At 36.8% G+C, this 22,903-nt stretch overlaps 1 protein-coding gene across 4 annotated transcripts in view; it reads right to left on the bottom strand.

Annotated features, from left to right (window-relative positions):
- iars1 (isoleucyl-tRNA synthetase 1) overlaps positions 1-22,903 on the bottom strand; it is a 186,242-nt gene that overhangs the window by 68,809 nt on the left and 94,530 nt on the right. For all 4 annotated transcript variants that reach the window (XM_043707895.2, XM_043707896.2, XM_043707897.2 and 1 more), the window contains 9 exons: positions 18,810-18,896; positions 17,279-17,362; positions 15,523-15,667; positions 14,440-14,560; positions 12,046-12,137; positions 11,611-11,688; positions 7,054-7,175; positions 3,166-3,268; positions 2,079-2,162 (listed from right to left, as the gene is read on the bottom strand). In XM_043707895.2, coding sequence (XP_043563830.2) covers positions 2,079-2,162; positions 3,166-3,268; positions 7,054-7,175; positions 11,611-11,688; positions 12,046-12,137; positions 14,440-14,560; positions 15,523-15,667; positions 17,279-17,362; positions 18,810-18,896 — 916 coding nt within the window. The remainder of the gene's footprint in view (positions 1-2,078; positions 2,163-3,165; positions 3,269-7,053; positions 7,176-11,610; positions 11,689-12,045; positions 12,138-14,439; positions 14,561-15,522; positions 15,668-17,278; positions 17,363-18,809; positions 18,897-22,903) is intronic.

The following is a 22,903-nucleotide window of genomic DNA, read 5'->3' as shown; positions in this document are numbered from 1 at the left end:
TAGCACAGTGCACTAAACTATATTCCATGCAGCATAAGAAAACTGAAGTATTTTTTGTCCATGTTTGAAGCAGGCGAAGACCCATGAAAAGTATGTTAAAAATATTCTAAATGTAATTTAGCCTCTTTGTAATATTTCACCCAGCTTTTGACATTTTATATTCTGCAGATGGCAGAACCACTTAAAATAATGTAATACTTGGCCACTATATTTCCAAGAAGACAAGGTGAAAATGAAATACTGTCATTTTATTTGTCATTATCTGGCAAAGCATCCAGTAATACAAGTGATAAAGATTCCTTTTGAAGACATTTGTAGCACATCAAGTTTACATGATAACCATTGAGAATCGCCTGAACTAGTCAGACATTCTGAGACTTGTAGAGACAATTCCAGAGTGTTGGAAATTTCAAAAGAACATACAGTGCAACTACAGAGATGAATCATATGGCTTTTAACAAAACACTTTATTCAAAATAATCAACCCGTAAATCCAGAACTTTGCCAGCTTACCTTCGTGAATAGACTATCAAAATGATTTTCTTGGGTATGTTTAATGAAAAGATCTACCTTCCGTCAAGGCCAGATCAAGAAATAGATTGAATTTGTTTTAACATAAGAAAAGACAAAACTGAAATTTTCTGAAGTGGTGAAATGCACTATAAACATTTAGAGCATTAGTGCAGTGCCCGAGACTACAACGTCTCAAAAATAAATAATATCCTAAGTGCATATAAAATTTTATAATTCAAAAATGTGGAATACAATCTGGTGTGAACTTAATAACTTTAAAGTATTTCCTAACAAATAGGCCAGATTAACATTAACAGATCAATTTTATGTAAAATTACTGCAGCACCATGAGATGTAGTTGCAGACTTTGCTGAGTGCGTACAATCAATTGAGAATGGTCATGTCAATGTTTTGTCCTGGAAATTCCTTTGGAATGCTCCTATCTGAGCACAATGGTTTACCAATGTAATTTATGATGCTTAGGAAATTACCTAGTAAATATGGTCAGAGCAAAATTCCAGGTATTAGCCTTCAGAGAGATCTTCTGCATCGTTTTAATCTTTTCTTCATCAACCTGATATGGCTTGTTGGTAGGGTTCTGCTTTAAACTATTTGCTTTTAAACTATTGTGGAAGCCAACCTTCAAAGTACAAGTATTTGATCAAAACCACAAACTGAAAGAAAGCTGCACAAAGATTACATTTTTATACACAGTCTCTCTTATTCATTCTCAGTGCCTCCTTTACTAGTGTAAAGGGCCACAAATTGGCAAGGAACAGCAGAGTAGAAAATATGACTGCAGAAAGTTTGAAACAAACCCACATCAATTCAGTCAGGTGAAAATTCCAAACAAATGAATGTTAAAATGAGTTGAACAAATGAAAAACAGTATGATAGTATAGTCAGATTAGGCATTCTATATTAAATGATACATAGCTATTGATAACCTTAAAGCATTTTAATTGTGGTAAAAAATTGGAATCCAAAACCCTTCCTCAAAATAACTTCTAGTCTATCATTTTTGTAAAAATATATTCCTTCTAAAACATTTCAGTAAGCACAAAAGGAGATCAGAGCCACAGTGCAGTATATTAATTATGATAATTAACATTTTCTTTGAATTTAACAGATATTGCAATAAGCTCAAAAAACTTACAGGCATGTTAAAAATGAAAGTGCTGTTTCCAGGGACCCAGTAGCAAGTAGTGTAAATCATAATTTATGACAACCTGCAGATCGGGGTATCTTTTGCTCACCAAATATTGTAGGCCAACTTACACACTAATAACTTTATGCAAACAGCAAATCCCAGCCCATTATGTTATTTTACTATTAGTAAAGTAACATCACATTTTATGGGAAGATGAATCATAAAGAAAGCAATAACTGTTATTTAAAACATTAAAACAGGTGAACATCACAACACATTACTGCATGTAAAAGTATCAATTTTTCAGTTTGGTTAACAATATTTTACTTGACATTACAGGCTAACAGAATTATATATAAAGGCTCAACTTAAAAAGTAATACTTGGATTGATAAAACAAATGCAAATTAAGTTACCTCCAGAATGTATTTCTCTAAGGCTCTAATATCATTAAGTGCTTCTGAATCCTGGTGAATGACCACGACCTCTTTTAAAGGATACTGAAAAATAAATTGAACAAATCTTTCAGCATTGTTTGTAAGGCTACATTTACATGCTAAAACATATAGCCAGTAAAGAAAACAAAAAAAAGGAAAAGAAACAAAATCTGAAAACAGATCATAAAGCCAGACTTTGAGCTAGAAACAAAGCATGGAAAATAATCAAATAATTAAAAACGTGCATAATTTCAGGCTGCTTAATACAGCATACTTTTACTGACATGTTAGGTTAACTATAATGTTGCACATATTGTGAAACACTAACAAGACTTCTTCAATACTTACAGAATCCTTATGCGCATGATTAATGGCACGGTATGTTTAATTTGCTGCCCTTGAACAGCAAATTGACAAATGAAGGATGAGGAAAATCATTTTCTGTGAACCTAAATTGATTGAAAGCTGTAACTGCAAGTACGTGATCTGTATGGGTGGAAAATAAATTCTCTCTAGTAATAAGAGTTGAAATATTCTTTGTTATAAGTGTTCCAGAACTATATTTATCATAGCATCCCTACTGTGGAAGCAGGTCATTGAGTCCACACTGATCTTCTGAAGAGCATCCTACCCAGACCCACTCCTGTAACCCTGCATTTCCCATGGCTAATCTACCTAACCTGCACATCTTTGGTCTGCAGGAGGAAACTGCGGTAACCGGAGGAAACACATAGGTAGAATGTACAAAGTCCACACAGACAGACAGTCGCCTGAGGCTGTAATCGAACCCGGGTCCCTGACACTGTGAGACAGTAGTGCCAACTTTGCCAGGGCAGCACAGTATTTAATTGTTTTTAAAAAAAAACTTTGTTTTTTTTTGTAGAAACTCCAAGTAATTGATATGAAGAAATGAAAGGTGTTAACTGACAATACGTTGGTCTGTTGTGATTATCCTGTTTCAGTGGAGTATGCTGAGCACAGAGAGGCAGAGTTTAGTCTCTATAAAGACCAAGAATCAAAAACAAAGCTGCAGCATTACTTTAAATTTCAGATGGTGTGTACAAACCTTAACTGGGAGAGTCTTCCTGTCTCGGATCACTCTTCCAAGTTCAATGACTGACTGCATTTGAGCAACTGCGCCTTCGATACGTTGGTCAATGACAGACTCCCTAAAGTAAATAAGTCAAACAACATTCACAAAAGAAGGGATGAGAAACATACTTTGACCACACTTAACAAAGCAAATTTCAGGAAATTGTTAGAGGAGGATGCAAGCCAAGGACAAGTATAAGAGACCATAAGACATAGGAGCGGAAGTAAGACCATTCGGCCCATCGGGTCCACTCCGCCATTCAATCATGGCTGATGGGCGTTTCAACTCCACTTACCCGCATTCTCCCCGTAGCCCTTAATTCCTTGTGACATCAAGAATTTATCAATCTCTGCCTTGAAGACATTTAGCGACCCAGCCTCCACTGCACTCTGCAGCAATGAATTCCACAGGCCCACCACTCTCTGGCTGAAGAAATGTCTCCGCATTTCTGTTCTGAATTTACCCCCTCTAATTCTAAGACTGTGTCCACGGGTCCTAGTCTCCTCGCCTAACGGAAACAATTCCCTAGCGTCCACCCTTTCCAAGCCATGTACTATCTTGTCAGTATACAAGGGCATAAAACAAATCAGAGTTACATTCTATTCATCCCAAATGTAGTCAAAGACACAAGCTCTGGGAGGCATCGATCAACATTATGATGGAAGAACAGACACAGGCAACCAGAGAATCCACATAAAAATTAAATCATAATTTTTGCATGGTATGCAACATCTCCAAAAACAAATCAGTTACTTGTCACCTCCCAGGAAATTGCTTCCCATCCTTGCTGAAGGAAGATGAAGAACAGGAACAAGACGAGAAGGAAGGTGAAGAACTTACAGGTGCCTTCAATGTACAGAGGTAGCAAAACGTGGAAGGATCTCAAGGTTCTCAGCATGTTGCCATCATTCAGGGCTGTCTGATATTGCCACATTTCAGCTAAACTCCTCTAACTTAGGGGATGCCTGTGAGAACACTGATGATGCAACATGAATCACCTCATCTCTGACTGTCAAAGAAGGATGCTCATCTGCTCAGGGGTTTCACTGACATCATTTATGGACCCTTCATCCCTTGACATTTTGCCTTCCTTTTCCTATATGGCCATTAATAAAAGGAGGTGCGAATAGCTTAAAAGGCGAATAGTCACATTCTAGATTCACAGAACGATTATGGTACAGAAAGATGTCTCAATGTCCACATATGTGGAAGACACTCCAGTAATTCATGCAATGCTCTGCCCAATGCAGTGATCTGTGTTCTGTTATTTCTACCTGGTATCAGATGAGGTGGAGGCAGTCTGCACACTTGTCTAAGCGGTTTAGGTAGGTGCTTTTATCATATGCACCTCAAGAAACTGCTATATCAGTGTCACTGGGCCCTATTGTATAGGAATCTCTTCAATCAGAGGGGCCAAGGTCAGTGGTGATGTTTGTTGCCTTTATTAAGCTACACAACTACTTAGTGATTTGTGCAATTGTACCTCTAGATCCATTTGCTCCTGTACCTCATTTAGATTTGTACTTGCCAATGAGAAAGGGAAACTGCAAAGTGGTTAACATACAAATGAAAATTAATTACCATCACAAAGAAAGAAATCAACTGATTGCATCCAATATCACTTAAGTTTAATATAACTGAAATCCTCCATCATAATTGTTATTTTGAATCACCGCCACATTTAATGCAATTTGGGGAATGAATTCTAAATGCCAGGGTGATTCAATAAATTAAAAATAAAATTATTAAAGCCTTTTTTTAAGGCAAATGCAAGCTGCTGATTATTATATGAGAAAAGGATACTTCAATTAGGCTTTAAGTTTTTTTATTATTCATCAGTAGAAACATAAATTATGCTGACAAACATATCCCATCTTAATTTATTGTAGGAGAACATGTGTAAGGGCTATTGCATTGCACATCTAACCATTGCGCAGAACGTATGGTGAGATCACCAATATGTTTTTTCTACACATTTCTCTGATTTTCTTTACAATGATTTCACATCTGTTCATAATTTTAGAGTCACAGATCAGTTATCTCTAAAGATCTGTCTTTATTTTTCTTGCATCTCTCATTGTAAACTGAAAATAGAAAATAACTATTTTAAAAAAGGATGGCTGGGACTATTGGCGAACATTTTGAAATCAAATAACCTGACACATATTGTCAGCATCGTTAATGTTCAAACAGTGGTTAAAACATAATTGCTGACAAACTGGAACCAAGACGGTGTGTGGAAATGAAACTTTGTTTGGTACAAGTAGCTGATTGGTCTATGGACGGTGACCAGTTATTGATGGCACAAGTCTTCTGTTTGGTATCAACTATGTGACAATTTCTTGGCTCAGTAAACAGCTTGGGGCTGTGAACACAACACAAAGAAATATAACTTCATCAGAACTCCAGAAAATCTGTTATGTGGAGTAAAAGCAACTTTAAGCCAGCAAAAACAAAGCAGCGTATCTTTCTTTGAACTGTTGTTCTAAATTGTGACTTGTAATTAATAAGGCAGAGACCTTTCATAAGTGAACCAGCCACCCTGGACCTCTTGTAAACCAGTTGTAACGTCTGGAGAAGGATGACTAAGCAGCAGTGTTCTGACCATCACAAGAATCACAACAATCACAGCAACACTTGTGAACAGGAACCAAACTACTTCGCAGTCTTCCCTTCCATCCATAACAACTACACTTGGTTTTTCTGATAGTTTATAGATCTGGAGATGGGTGTTAATAAGGGCATTAATGTTTTAATTAGAAGCGTTATATGGCAATGGCTTATAATTGTTTTCCTACAGCGAGAGTATAACTACTTGTAATAGATAGTAATTTTGGTTGAGAACAGAAATCTGATCCATGCTTTCATTCAGTCAGGGTCTGAAAGTAGGTAAGTTCAGGAATCTTTGTGTCATTTAATTTTTAAAGCTTTTAACTTTTGTGAAGATTTCGGGAAAAATAGGGCTTGATTTCCAGTGCACTACCCGAGTGAGGTTCGACATTTCTCAGATGGTAGAATTTTATGTCTGAGACAGTTAAACTACTTAACTTATAATGGCTTAAAAAGTACCATGTATATTTGGGTTTGTAAAATAAAAACTACCATGTATCTCTAAATTAACAGTGAAAATCCAGACCAAGAAAAACAAGTATAAAATTTACTTTTGTATAAATTATATATAAAAGACATTGGAATAAGAAGGTAAAACTAAATTTCAATATCAACAAGACAAATACAAATGGAAAATATATAAAGGTAAAAGTTACAAAAGAGGAACCTGCAATAGACATTAAAGGATTTCATTTTTTTGGTGCTTTCACACAAACGAAACCACTAATTTTTTAAAACATTTCCACAGTATTGGTATTTAAGCAACAGCATGCAAGTTGAAAATTTGCAAAATATTCTCTGAAAAATAGCTTTAAGAGTTTTAAAGAGTAACCTTTTGAAGCAGCTAGTCAGTAAATATAATTGCTAACAATATTTACAAAGGGTTCAAAGTCATAACATTTATCCTTTCAATTATATGGTGATATTGAAACTGTTGTTTTTAAAGGGCATTTTGCTTTGAGACAATAAATTAAAAGTAGAAATTAAAATGACATAAGCAAGAACATTAAAATGTTTTGGGGTTGATATTTGCCTGTAGTCAAACAATGATCAAGGTAATTTTGCAAAATTATTGTTGACAACAATGTCAATTACACTCATTTTTATTTACATTCATTTCAGCAAAACTGTAAGCTTAATTAACAAATTCAGTTTAATACTCCATTTCGTTGCATCTTCTTTCAAAATTCTGAAAACAAACATGTTATGTTATATAAAATGAATACATTGTCCAATGAGAAAGTATCATACCTCACTTGTGGCAGCATAAGATAGTGAATACTATGTGTATCTTTGTCTGGAACAGAGGATAAGTCTATCAACTGCCTTAAATTCTGGTACATCAGTTCAGTGATGAATGGTGTGAAGGGTGCCTGTAACATCATAATGTTAATATTTGTAAGTTACCACAAAAACAATCTAAACATTCATTGGAATAACCTAACAGGTTTGCCTACAATTTATCAAAACACAACAAGAAATTATTTTATTTTATTATTTGTACTCATGACCTAAATGAAATGCAGCTGTCAGTGTGCAATATTAATTCAAAAGAATATCATTACATTAAGAAAAACTGACAAAGGATGATTATCAATATTGAACTAAGATTTACATAGATAATAATGCTAAACATAGCAGTAATATCCTTTGATGTAGAAGTAGTAATAATATGGTCATTTAGTAAGTAAAACATTTGGGAATTTTTAATTGTTTTAATAATGCTAAAAAAAGGACCAAAGGGACCAAATTTGTCTAAGTACAAAAACCTTCTTCAAGTGACATTTTGATCCTGGGCCTGGAAACGGCACCAACTATTACCAATCAAACTTGAAGGCTGTGTAGCACATCGAAGAATAAAGACCAAGATAAGAGAGGAGCTAAGGGGGTTCCAAAAAGAAAATGGCACTGTATGCAAATCTATACAGGCAGAATACTGCTTTTGTGGGAGGTGCTGCCGACCACAAATTAACTAAATCCTCGATGGATAGGGTCTGGTATTCTGTTTGGGAGAACGGAGAGACTGAAACCGGGACAGAATGACAGAATAGATTGCTACATCAATGAACTAAATGAAGGAACTGAGGGCATTCTGGCTAAGTTTGCAGATGATACAAAGTTAAGTAGAAGGACAGGTGGCATTGAGGAGGTGGGAAGGCTGCAAAAAGATCTGGACAAGTTAGGAGAGTGGGCAAAGAAATGGCAGATGGAGTACAGCATGGGCAACTGTGATGTCATACACTTCGGTAGGAAGAGTAGAGGCATGGACTATTTTCAAAAATGGGAAGAAAATTCAGAAGTCTAAAGTGCAAAGAGACTTGGGAGTTCTCGTCCAGGATTCTCTCAAGGTAAACTTCCAGTAGTTAAAAAGGCAAATGCAACAATGGCATTTATTTTTATATGACTTGAATATAAAAGCAGGCATGTACCTGTGAGGTTCGGTAAAGCTCTGGTCAGACCACATTTGGAGTATTGTGCGCAGTTTTGGGCCCCTTATTTCAGGAAAGATATACTGGCCTTGCAGCATGTTCAGAGGAGGTTTATGAGAATGGCCTCAGGAATGAAAAGATGAGGAACGTTTGAGGACTCTGAGTCTCAAGAAGGATGACAGGGCATCTAATTGAAACTTACAATTTCAATTTTATGGCCTGGACAAAGTAGATGTTGGGAAGATGTCTCCATAGGCAGGAGAGACTAGGAAATGAGGGCATAGTCTTCAGTAAAGGGAAGACCTTTTAGAATGGAGATAAGGAAAAACTTATTCAGCCAGAGAATGGTGAATCCACTGTAGGCCAGGTCACTGAGTATATTTAAGACTAAGATAGATAGGTTCTTGACTATCAAAGGGATCAAGGGTTACGGGGAGAAAGTGGGAGAATGGGGTTGATTGAATGGGCTAATTTCTGTTTTATGGTCTGACGATCTCAATGACAGGCAGTCTTTGTTGCATCTGCTATTTTATGATGTGATCAGACTGATGTGACTTACTGTCAATTCATGTTTAATTTGCATTTATGATGTTTCATGTTAAAAAGATACAAAAGGTGAAATCTCATTTGACATCATGATGCTGGGTCATTTGGTAAATTTGTCTTTTCTGGTTTACAGATCCCCTAGGATCCTAACACTAGCAGTGAGTATTGCTATGACTAAGTAAAATTTGATAATTGGATAAAAATGCCCAGCGTCTGACCACACATAAATGTGGAAATTCAGAAATCTCTGTTGGATATAACCTGGACATGCTATGATCTGACAGAATCTTACTGACAGAATCAGACTAAAATCAACATTGGTATGAAATTATGGTATTTTTCCCATTACCAACTAATGACACCAGAAGACAATAGATCTGTTGCATTCAGGAGTACTGATTTTATCTGTTAAAAAACAGTAGATAAGTACCGAGAAATAACTCCACTGTCCTGAAAACGGCATTTTACAATGGTTTTCCTACTGGGATATTTTAACAAAGTTAAACTTTTTTGTCCACTTTTTCTTTTCTTTTATAATTCCATGTAATTTTTGATTCATTCATGGCTGGATGAATATTTGATGTCTATCCCAAGTTGCTTTTGTGAAGGTGATAGTGAACCACTACAATCCATTTGGTGGAGGTACATAATGGCTTAGGGAGAGCACTACATGATTTTGACCAAATGACACTGAAGGAAACAATGTACTTCCAAGTCAGGGTGGCTTAGAGAGGAACGTAGAAGTGGTGGTGTTCTCATTATCTGCTGCTGCTGTCTTTCTAGATGGGAGTGATCACGTGTTTGGATAGCGCTGTCTATGGAATCATTGTGAATTTCTATGGTATATCTTGTAAATGGTGCAGTGCTGCTACTGAGAAGGGTGAAGGGAATGAATGTTTGTGGATGTGGTGCATATCAAGCAGGCTGCCTTGTCTTGGATGGTGTCAAGTTTCTCAACGTTGTTGGAGCTTCATTAATCCAGGTAAGTGGGGTGTATTGTGTCATATTCCTGGCTGGTACCTTGTAGATGTTAGGCAGGCTTTGGGGAGTCAGTTTCTATAAACACAGTATTTATATGACTGGTCCAATTCAATTTCTGATCTAAACAAAGAGCAGTACAGCACAGGAACAGGCTGTTCAGCCCAGCAAGCCTGCAGCAATGCATGTACCTTTCTAAATTAAAACCTTTTGCCTCGACATGATCCTTATCCCTCTATTCTTTGCTTAATCATGTATCGGTCAAGATGGTTCTACCACCTCCTTTGGCAGCACATTCCAGGAACTTAACACCCTCTATTAAAAAAATCTTGTCTCACATCTCCTTTAAACTTCCCTACTTTTATCTAAAATTTATGTCCCCAAAAATTGATATTTCTACACTGGGAAAAACACTCCAACAAATCCAATCTATCCATGCCTCTCATAATTTTGTAAACTTCTATCAGATCATACCTGTCTCCAAAGTTCAAGTGAAAACAAACCAAGTTTGTCCAATCTCTTCTCATGGCTAAATACCCTTCAAACCAAGCAATATTCTGAGAAACCATTTCTGTACCCTCTTCAAAGCCTCCAAATCCTTTTAATACTGTGGTGACCAAAACTATACACATTATTCCAAATGTGGCCTGACTAAAGTTTTATACAGCTGCAATATAACTTGCTAATTTTAATACCCTGAATGACAAAGGCAAGCATGCCATATGCCATCCTGACCACCTTATCCACTTCTGTTACCTCTTTCAGATACCTTTCTATGTGAAAGTTTCTAAGGGTTGTGCCATTTATTGCATATTTCCCTCCTGTACTAGACCTTCCAAAATGCATCACCTCACATTTATCCAGATTAAATTCTATCTACCATTTATCCAAATCCTGCTGCATCCTCTGGCAATCTTGCTCACTATTCGCAAGTGTGTGAAAACTGTACTAGCTAACTTAATACTGAAATTAGCTTCCAATGGTTATAAATAATCAGTTTTTGCCAAACTATTTCGGTGTAAAATAGAAAACTGTCACTCTCAAATATTCCAAACACACAAGGCTTTAAGAAATTTGAGGACAGGTTTCTCCTTTATATCCTTTTTCTCTAAAAACTGGAACTAAAATGAAACATAATGGATGTCCGTGCAACTATTCAACAACATATCTAGACCACGATTGCAACTATTAATGAGCAAAGTAAAAAGCCTAATTTGCAGTCAATAGCTGAAAAAAATTTGAGCTCCTGGTGGCCAAGCTCAATTAAATCATGTTTAAAAACTCTGACATGTAACAGTTTCATTGTATGTGGAAGTTATGATATGCTTGTTATTATAATACTTTACCTGGGTCAAGAGGATCCACTACAACCTAAGTGAAAAAATTATCCAAATCTCAGACATCCATGGTCCTAAGTAATTGTAAGACCGTACACATGCATATTTAGTTAACAAAATTCAGTGAGCTAAAATAAATTTATTCACAAAAGAGCTAATAATCTTAAAACAAGCAAAGGACTTCTTTGAAAAGATCTCTCAGGAGCTCAAGTAGAAAATACATCAAATAGATGAGGATCAATAACAGTGGAATTTTAATCACATAACTATTATGTTACTCATAATCAGAAAAAAACATGATTTAAAAGGCAATTGTTGAACTGATGCAATGTGTTGCATGTGCATAACGAGAAGTTTATATGTGGAAAGAGTTAAAAAATGAGACATTAAACAACTACAGTAGCGTCTTATCTGAGGGAAAGGCAAGGAAAACAGGCAAAAGTGAGCAATTGTTTGACAGTTATACAAATTTCAGATGCAATCATCATAAAAGTAAGATTACTGTTAAGTTTTCATACCATCAGCCGACACATGCAGAACAAAACACTGAACAGGGTCTCCAAAGTCTTTTGGCAATCTTCAACACCATTTTCACCCTACCAAAGAGGAATTGTAAGCAGAATTACTAAATAAATTCTCTCTGAAATGAGAAAGCAATGATTGTTAAACATTAGTTCCTTTTTAAAAAGTTGGGCTATCTAACAGCAGTTTTAAGGAAAGATGTTCTATGCCCCATTCAATACTAATAACTATTAAATCCCGTCACTAACAAAAACCTAAATTTAATCTGTAAATTACCCCACTGATACTGAAATTCCAGTTCATGACCAGGTCTCAATCACCTATGGTAGAGAAACTACACACAAAATCAAGGGGAGCCACTTCTCTTTTATTTAAATCGTAAGAAAGTTAATAAAGATGATTTCCACTCAAGGAAATTAAAAGTTTCCTACCTTTAACCTTCTGCGGTTCATTCGAACATACCAATTTGTCAGTAAGTCCACAAATTTGACTAGTCTTGGCACCACAGTGTAAAGCCTGTATGCTGTAATGGAAAGGGTTTCTTTTTGAAAACTAATTGACAATATGAATGCAAATTTGAAGGTTTCACATTTTAATGTGATTAGGTCACATATAAATAATGAATGGGCATGAAAGTGCACTTTTAACATTTTTTCCCTAAATATCAAGTTAACTTCCAACTGAAAAGTTACAGGTTACAGATACTAACAAAGCATAATGCCCAAAGCAGTTTATGCTTCAGGATTAGACAAGCTGAGATATGGAGGTCTTAGACAAGTGGTCAGAGGCAACCAAGTGTTATTTTCCCCAAAAGGATTATGAATTTAGGCAAGATTGCAGCATATTGCAGGGATTCAGGTTGGGAATTTCAGGATATGGGACAAGACTGGAAATACTCTGCCACTGATGGTACAGCATGGATACAGGAAGAGAGCAGACTATCCCATGCAGAACAGTTGGAATAGTTGAGAGTGAATCTCAGGGAGTATTCATGGATGTTACGCTGGTTGATGTTAGAAGGGTGAAATCAAAAAGGAAACTGAAGAGGATGGAGATGGTTTCAAATTTGATGTATTGGGTATTGCAATAACTTTCAGTTGGATAATGTTTAGGCAATGAAGGCAAGCTCTGGGTGACATGTTTATCCATGGTAGTGGTCAGGAGATGCATGAGAAGGGCCCTAAAAAAAAAAATCAAATCAGACAGTAACAAAAATACAAAGTAAGTATCAATAGCACAGAAGATCAAGTAGGTACAATGACATAAAATGATCACGAAATGGAAATAGTTTTCCTGGTGGATTGCACAAAAGGATCGACGCTCCTTTCAAGTCAAGGAACCAAGGGCACAAAACATTGTGTTGAATATGAAAAAAGAGGGATAGAAGCTGTTGGATTGGGAGGGAGATGATTTGGGAGGGAGATGATTCGGGAGGTATTAACAGCACCACTTCAAAGAGACAAATCAATCAAATTTCTGGTTTAATTTAGTTAAATGATGGAGCTGAATAGGCATAGGCAAACTCAACAGTTCCATAAGAAGCAGAGATGTTTCATGGCACTTTATTTCCTTCAGCAAGCTTTCCTTCAGTGTAGCATCTTTTGTGACCTCAGGACAGTCCAAAACATTTTACAGCTAATGATGCACTTTTAAATTGAAGTCACTGTTGTAATGCGGGCAATGCAGCAGTCAATTTTCCACACAGCAAGGTGCAACAAACTGCAACGTGACAACAACCTGTTTTTTATAACATTGATTCCAGGATGGAGGACATGTTGCGGCTGTACAGGACATTAGTTTGGCCACTTTTGGAATATTGCATGCAATTCTGGTCTCCCTCCTAAAGGAAGGATGTTGTGAAACTTGAAAGGGTTCAGAAAAGATTGACAAGGATGTTGCCAGGAGCGTTGCAGGCTGAGGGGTGATTTTATAGAGGTTTATAAAATCATGAGGGGCATGGATAGGGTAAACAGACAACATCTTTTCCCTAGGTGGGGAAGCCCAGAACTAGAGGGCATAGGTTTAGGGTGAGAAGGGAAAAATTGAAAAGGGACCTAAGGGGCAACTTTTACATGCAGTAGGTGGCGTGTGAATGGAATGAACTGCCAGAAGTGGTGGTGGAGGTTGGTACAATTACAACATTTAAAAGGCATTTGGATGGGTATATTAATAGGAAGGGTTGAAAGGGATATGGGACAAATGCTGGCAAATGGGACTAGATGAGGGTGGGTATCTAGTCCGCATGGACGAGTTGGACCAGAGTCATTGAGATGGACCTGAAAACATGGAAGGATTCCCCTGCTCTTTTACAAAATTATGCCATGAGATCTTAATTTGAGACAACAGAGATTATCATGGTTCAATGTTATATTGTTTCATCCGAAAAATAGCATCTCCAAAAATGTGGCATTTCCTTAGTATTGCAATGGAATGTCAATTTATTTGCTCAAATTCCTGGATTGGGGCTCAAGTCCATATTCTCCTGATTCAGAACAAAGGTGAGCTTTGACTGGCATTTAGAATCATAAAGGAAAAAGAAACAGGATTTTGCACAATTTAGAAAGATATGAATTTAGATGGGAATTTATGAATTGTTTTTAAAAAGGCGACATAGACCTGGACGATGGTGAGAGTTGAATTAGCTGGACTTTTTTTTTCGCACCTTCATTAGGATGTTCAAATTACTGAGTGTATACTGCAAAAATAAAAAGGAATTATTAACCCTGCACAAAATATCATGGAAAGGAATATATCAAACATGATTGAAAGGTAGTTAAGGGAATTTTATGTTTTTCTTTAAATAATGCCTCTATTTTTAGGATTACCTTCCATTTCTGCCTTTAAAAACCGAATGAGTGATTGTGTAAACGAAAGTATCCATTTATCCATAATGTTATCACTGTCCTCAATGGTACTTTCGTTGAAAAGAAATTGGATACCTTCTTCCTGGAATGAGAAATTTAACAACAGTTTAAAAATAACTGAGCAATCTACAGTAAACATCACACTCCAATTTAACAACTTCACATTTAAAGATTTAATTATGACATTAAGCTAATATTTCAATCTACACATTTCTATATACGTGGGTAGAAGCACACTGAAAAATAAATCCTGCAAATGTAAATATTGTTATAGATAATTTGTTATGAAGGTGTACTGTACCTTTAAGAGAGAGTGGAAATTGGCACAGACCTAGAGAGGCACAGAGTGTGCTGAAATATTTAAAAATGTAACATTTGGTTGTGAAACAAATAGTTGGAGCTGCATTGCAATGGTGCCATGATGCAAATTCAAATTTGGCCAATCAATTTAAATTATGCCCCAAGATATAAAAATCCAATTGAATTTGAATGTTACCGCTTTGGATGACAACAAACCAATGAGATAGTCTGATGTTTTGGGGTACATAAAATTGGACATTTTGAATAGTTAGCCAGAGTAGCAAAGAGCACCAATGATACATGGCCTGCCGAGCTTCTCTCTGAAAGGTACCTTTCCATATGAAATTTATGAAACAGAAGACCAAAGAAAAGACCCAGGAAAGTACAGATGAAGATATCAAGGGAAAAGCGACAACTGGCTGGTATTGAAATTTGACTTTTTTTTGTTAAACTTAATTGGGAGGTTTTATTGGATCAGTATATTGCTGTAGAGTGGGAAGCAGATAAATTGATCAGACAAAGGAGGACTACTCTGTAGATTGTTGTTGTTTAATGTTCTTGTGTTTCTTGGAGTTGAAGAATAAATCGTTAAATATTTTTGACATAGAGGGATTTTTGCAGCTCTTTGTCACTCATACTTTAACAGATTATGAGGTAAGGTGAGCTTTTCAGTGGGTCAAATTCAAATTAGCAGAAAAGTTTACCATGTGTCGTAACAAATTGCATGGAAATGTTCCCCTTTACCTTGTGCAATCTCTGAACGTTCTGAACAAGGAATCTGTATGCATTGTACCAAGGCAAGAAAACATCCTTCAGAACATCTCTCACTCCTTCCTCTTTAAAGCGTAAGTTTTCTGCTCTTACAACTGGGGAATTAATAAGGTATAGCCTACAAAAAGAACATTTACACAGTTCATGAAAAATGGCACATCTAGTCAAACCCAGAGTTAAAACTGTGTCTATACTAAACTTCTGAAAAACACTGTAAACAGTAAAAAGTTTTCAAATGTTAACTCAATTATTATTGCAGGCTATCCTGCTTTTAAAAGTAACATCAATGAGTAATCTGCAATAGCACCATATACAAATTAAAATAATGAGAAACTCATGATAAATTAACTTATCTTCAAAGGTGTGCCTTTCTTCAAAATAGTCTGGTAGTAATTATATTGCTTTTCACATCATTAAAATAGATTAAATATAAATTGTTAAACATTTAAAATAAACATTCAGTAAAATAATGTTACTACATCTCACCTATTCGACAGAATTCATAATTTACAGAAAATACTCAATCAAAGTGTATTTTATTTTGAGGCAGATGATGTCATGTTACATTAGGATTTCAATCACAAATTGGCAGTTTAATGATGTTTAACAGACTTTACCTTCTGGGTCAGTCGAAACTTTAACATAATGTGACAGATTATTTCCATGTAAAATGTATTACTTATAATTGAGCAGTATTTATTAGAAAGTCCAATATTTTCAATAGGAAATTTGCTGACATTAGTTTCCTACAACTATTATCTTTATAATCATCTCTTTTCAAAAACCATGTGTCTAAAGGATCAAATCAGTGCGCAAAAGAAAAAAAACTTTGAAACATATATATGCACAAAGTTAATAATAACTTACATTCATGAATATTTTAAGTCATAGTATGATGGTGTGACATTTCAAATTGACCAGAAGATTTTTCATTTCAACAAGAGATTTTTTTTAGGAGTATTTAAATAAAGTGACTTATTCAACCTAAGTACTTAGTCATAATGCAGAAAGCAGCAGCTCTGCAGTTGGTTTCAGCATAAACTGTCCACATCATGCAGTGTATATGATTTATTGTGAAGCAAGGTGCAACCAGAAGTGCATTAAATAACAATCGAAAACAAAAAAAAAATGTAAGTTTGGATTCTGCTCATGGTCATAGCCTAAAGTCATATCTTATAATGTGAACATTCGCAAAATACATTAGAATACTAGTTGATAGGCCTAGAAAGATGGAATAATGTTGAATAGGTATTGATCTGTCGAACTGTCATGGGATATAAAGGGAAGAAACATTTGAAAAGTTAAGAAGGGATAAGGAATTTCTGTATAAACCACAATCTGTTAAAACACAGGCATACTTAAGTTATGGTAAATTAGAATTGACTCCAAAGTTTGAGTGCTATTTTGAAATATTTTAATGGATGAGGAGAAACAGAAGTGCTAAGAATGTGATAAAATTGACAGATTATCTTGACAAATTGATAATCTGAACCTCCCTCATTACACTTGATTACTCAAAGTGATGTGTTAATGCTTCAGTTTTGCCTTTGGCACATCCAATTTATCATCTGAATTGCTAAATGAGAAAAAAAAGTCGTGATAGTCACATGATACAATGCAGTAGTTGTTGACCAATGGGAATCTCTCATGCTGAAGGTAGTAGGTCAATATTGCTCAGAAAAAGGCTTAAAACACCATGTACACTGTCACGAGATGATGTACATTTTACCTCAGTGCATCTGCGCCATAACTGTTGACAATTTGCATTGGATCAGGGTAGTTCTTTTTGCGTTTACTCATTTTCTGACCATCGCTAAATAGGAGAACAGAAACATGATTCACTAATTGCATTTTATTAATTTCATGCATATCTGAATTGAAAATAAAGAAACATTACAAGTACACAAAATTTATTTCAAGATTTTTTTTAATCAAGGCAGCTATATCTTCTATAGGGCGGCATGGTGGCACAGTGGTTAGCACTGCTGACTCACAGTGCCAAAGACCCGGGTTCAATTCCCGCCTCAGGCGACTGACTGTGTGGAGTTTGCACATTCTCCCCGTGTCTGCGTGGGTTTCCTCCGGGTACTCCGGATTCCTCCCACAGTCCAAAAATGTGCAGGTTAGGTGAATTGGCCATGCTAAATTGCCCATAGTGTTAGGTGACGGGATAAGTGTAGAGGAATGGGTCTGGGTGGGTTGCGCTTCGGCGGGTTGGTGTGGACTTGTTGGGCCGAAGGGCCTGTTTCCACACTAAGTAATCTAATCTACTTCCCAATTCCAATTCTGATGAGATCATGTCAATGGTGAAGTTAGCTTCAGAGGTTTTTTTTTCTTTGTAAAATTAACTTTTTTTTGGCAAAATTCTTCCCTGAGGAATTAAATATTATATTGATTCTCTTCAAGCCCAGTTTTCACTTCCATTAAATCTACCCTCAATTCTACAGATTAAATTACTTTAAAAAAACACTCTCTCGACATGGCATGTAGGCGTTACTTTACAGAACTAAAAAAAAAACTTTACAGAAAGGCTACCATTCACTGTATTATAATTTCCTCCATTTTGTCAGAAAACAAATATTCATGAAAGCCTTGAGAATATGACCCAGTTAATTCCATTGCAGGAAGTGAAATTAATTTGATGTGATCAAGGCCAATTGCTTTTGACTTCCAGAATCATTAACATGCAGAGAAACTTAAACAAATTTTCAGCATTACTTTTTGACAACTCTGAACAGATTCTATCCCTCTCATATTATCATTTGTTTCAACAGTTTCTAACTGTGCCACAGTGCAAGATCAATACTTCCCATAGCCTGCCATAAATATTTGAACAGTTAATACGAGGATAATGTTTGGAACTGAATGAGCCCAAAGCTTTTTCAGCCTTTTGCCTCATATCATCCTCCACCAGCCACACCTGCCAATCCAAACCTACAAGTACCTCCAAGTGCGAAGTTAGCTGACCAAGCACAGAAATGGGTAAAATTACAGTAATATGCCACCTAGACTAGAACAGCTGCTTAGGAAAATCAGACATAGCATTAACTTGACTGTAACCAGTGTAAACTAACAGTTTGATCATTTAGTGATGAGTAATTACTGTTTATACATCCAAAACATTAACCAGAACATGGATACTTAAGAGAAAAATGTTTCAATTTTAAGAGATAATTATGCTGCTAACCCATATTATAACATCTAATAATACTATAATTTTAATGGTTATTGACATGGAAAGAAGTTAAACAAGGTCATACCTTGCCAGTACTAGACCATTGACTATTACATTCCTGAAAGGTGGCTTGCCAAACAGAGCAGTAGACAGTACCAGTAGGGTATAAAACCTAGAAAAATGATTTATGCAGTTAGAAGGTCTGAGCATTTTTTTCTGTTACATTATTGGTTTCTGATTAAAAGAACATCAGTGTCTTACAGTCATATCCTACAATACAATATTTCACTAAGTGAACTACATTTCTTCTTTGATATAAGAGAAGCAGGAGAAGACTGCTTGACCTTTGAGCCCCTCCACGATCAATAAATTCATGGGTCATTTCTTATCCACACCATTATTTTAATTCCCTTATTTGTCAAAGATCTATTAATCTCGGCACAGAATATACTCAACAGCCCTTTGAGAAGAAAATTTTAAAAATCTGCGATCATTTAAGAAACTGCACGTAATTTCAGTCATAGAGTCACAGAGATGAACAGCATGGAAACAGACCCTTTGGTCCAACCTGTCCATGCCGACCAGATACCCCAACCCAATCTAGTCCCACCTGCCAGCACCCGGCCCATATCCCTCCAAACCCTTTCTATTTATATACCCATCCAAATGCCTCTTAAATGGTGCAATTGTACCAGCCTCCACCACTTCCTCTGGCAGCTCATTCAATACACATATCACACTGTGTGAAAAAGTTGCCCCTTAGGTCTCTTTTATATCTTTCCCCTCTCACCCTAGTTCTGGACTCCTCCACCCCAGGGAAAAGACTTTGCCTATTTACTCTATCCATGCCCCTCATAATTTTGTAAACCTCTATAAGGTCCCCCTCAGCCTCCGACGCTCCAGGGAAAACAGCCCCAGCCTGTTCAGCCTCTCCCTATAGCTCAAATCCTCCAACCCTGGCAACATCCTTGTAAATCTTTTCTAAACCCTTTCAAGTTTCACAACATCTTTCCGATAGGAAGCAGACCAGAATTGCATGCAATATTCCAACAGTGGCCTAACCAATGTCCTGTACAGCCGCAACATGACCTCCCAACTCCTGTACTCAATACACTGACCAATAAAAGAAAGCATACCAAACGCTGCCTTCGTTATCCGATCTACCTGCGACTCCAGTTTCAAGGAGCTATGAACCTGCACTCCAAGGTCTGTTTGTTCAGCAACACTCCCTAGGACCTTACCATTAAGTGTATACGTCCTGCTAAGATTTACTTTCCCAAAATGCAGCATCTCGCATTTATCTGAATTAAACTCCAACTGCCACGTCTCAGCCCATTGGCCCACCTGGTCAAGATCCTGTTGTAATCTGAGATAACCCTCTTCGCTGTCCACTACAATTCCAATTTTGGTGTCTTCTGCAAACTTACTAACTGTACCTCTTATGCTCGCATCCAAATCATTTATGTAAATGACAAAAAGTAGAGGACCCAGCATTGATCCTTGTGGCACTCCACTGGTCACAGACCTCCAGTCTGAAAAACAACCTTCCAACACCACCCTCTGTCTTCTCCCTTTGAGCCAGTTCTGTATCCAAATGGCTAATTCTCCCTGTATTCCATGAGACCTAACCTTGCTAATCAGTCTCCCATGGGGAACCTTGTTGAATGCCTTACTGAAGTCCATATAGATCACATCTACCGCTCTGTCCTGATCAATCCTCTTTGTTACTTCTTCAAAAAAACTCAATCAAGTTTGTGAAACATGATTTCCCATGCACAAAGCCATGTTGGCACTCCCGAATCAGGCCTTGCCTTTCCAAATACATGTACATCCTGTCCCTCAGGATTCCCTCCAACAACTTGCCCATCACCGAGGCCAGGCTCACCGGTCTATAGTTCCCTGGCTTGTCCTTACCGCCCTTCTTAAACAGTGGCACCACATTTGCCAACCTCCAGTCTTCCGGCACCTCACCTGTGACTATCGATGATACAAATATCTCAGCAAAAGGCCCAGCAATCACTTCTCTAGCTTCCCACAGAGTTCTCAGGTACACCTGATCAGGTCCTGGGGATTTATCCACCTTTACCCCTTTCAAGACATCCAGCATTTCCTCCTCTGTAATATGGACATTTTGCAACATGTCACCGTCTATTTCCTTACATTCTTTATCTTCCATAGCCTTTTCCACAGTAAATACTGATGCAAAATACACATTTAGTATCTCCCCCATTTTCTGTGGCTCCACACAAAGGCCGCCTTGCTGATCTTTGAGGAGCCTTATTCTCTCCCTAGTTACCCTTTTGTCCTTAATGTATTTGTGAAAACCCTTTGGATTCTCCTTAATTCTATTTGCTAAAGCTATCTCATGTTCCCTTTTTGCCCTCCTGATTTCCCTCTTAAGTATACTCCTACTGTCTTTATACTCTAAGGATTCACTCGATCTATCCTGTCTATACCTTATATGTGCTTCCTTCTTTTTCTTCATCAAACCCTCAACTTCTTTAGTCATCCAGCATTCCCTATACCTACCAGCCTTTCCTTTCACCCTGACAGGAATATACCTTCTCTGGATTCTTGTTATCTCATTTCTGAAGGCTTCCCATTTTCCAGCTGTCCTTTTACCTGCGAACATCTGGCCCCAATCAGTTTTCGCAAGTTCTTGCCTAATACCATCAAAATTGGCCTTTCTCCAATTTAGAACTTCAACTTTTAGATCTGGTCTACACTTTTCCATCACTATTTTAAATCTAATAGAATTATGGTCGGTTGGTTGTTTCTTCTGTGACTTTGACCCCTTATCCTTAGCTCCCTAAGCAGAGGAAATATTCTACTGGTGTCTACCCTATCAAATCCTTTTAACGATTATGTATCGATCTCAAAAGATCACTTCTTACTCAAAACACTCGGCAATATTAGTTCCTGTCTACTCAATGCCTATTCATTGTACAATCATGCCATTCCAGGAACCAGCCATGCAAACTTTATTTTGTGAATAGTCTCTCCTTTCATTGCTTCCACTGCTAACAGATAACAAAATAATTTACAGAAGTGCTACCAGAATTAAGAGGATACAACCATCATGAAAGAGTGAATAAGGGGCGGGCTCTTCACATCAAAATCAGTGAGGCGACGTTTGAGTCCTTGAAAATTATGAAGGATTTGCCACATAGGTGTCAGCTGAATTTTTCCACTCATTAGAGAATCCTAAACTCGGCAACAATTGGATAGTCGCTAAGTAGCTATTCTTACAACTTGGATTACTTAAGGCAACCAGTAGAGATGCATTTAAGGGGTAATGAGACATTTGTTTGAGACAGAAGGAAATAGGGCTAGACTTAAACAAAGGTTCAAAGACATTCATATGGAGCATTAACACCAGTACAAACCAGTTGGACTGAATGTCCTGCTTATTTGCTGTTAATTGTATATATTTCATCAGCTCATTTTTTTTTAAACAAGAACAAAAAAACAGCTGCTCTTTTCTCGCTGCTCAAGAACAGGATTTGTCAAAATAGGCACCAATGGTTCCTCAATTTTGAATTAGTTTGGGTCAAAAGATTACAGTGAGCCAATTCTGTCACCAGTTATCTGTCTTGCTAGGGGAAATGCTTTCGCACCACCACTAGATTGAAGATGCCACTACAGCACAAACTCAGACAGGCATTACAAATGCACATGTAGAAACTTAAATGAAAATACAATGAAAAGGGGGAAATGTAATGTACGATTTTAACTTGGGGACTGAACTATTTACACATCCCAGTCAATTATCTCCCAACTTCTAAACCTGCTTCATTTTAAAACATGACGCGTTCCCCTTCATGTGCAATGCCACAAACGATTAACAAATTATTTCTAACCACCGCCACACATTTACACTTAAGTAATTCTACTTAAAATCAATGATTTTTTTTAAAAATTGACGCAATTAGATGGAGATTATTTGCTCAAAAATCCAAAGTATGAATATATTTAAAGTCGGTATTGCAGTTTATTTCATTAGAATACATCCGGTTCTTCAATAAATTGGAGGAAATGTATTCAATCTCCAATAAACATTTTTCTTACCAATATTTTCCTTTTGTTACAAATATTGGTCAAAGTGGTTGTGTTTTAATATCAGGATCTGAATAGTCATGAATAGTACAGAATACTGTGCAATTATCAGCAAAAATATCC

The sequence above is a fragment of the Chiloscyllium plagiosum genome, unplaced genomic scaffold (genome assembly GCF_037043375.1).
Source record: "Chiloscyllium plagiosum isolate Xiang-an unplaced genomic scaffold, Cpla_swu_hap1 HiC_scaffold_14, whole genome shotgun sequence".
NCBI classification, from domain to species: Eukaryota; Metazoa; Chordata; class Chondrichthyes; order Orectolobiformes; family Hemiscylliidae; genus Chiloscyllium; species Chiloscyllium plagiosum.
Note: the sequence above shows the minus strand (reverse complement) of the source record. Positions and strands in the feature narration are given on the sequence as shown.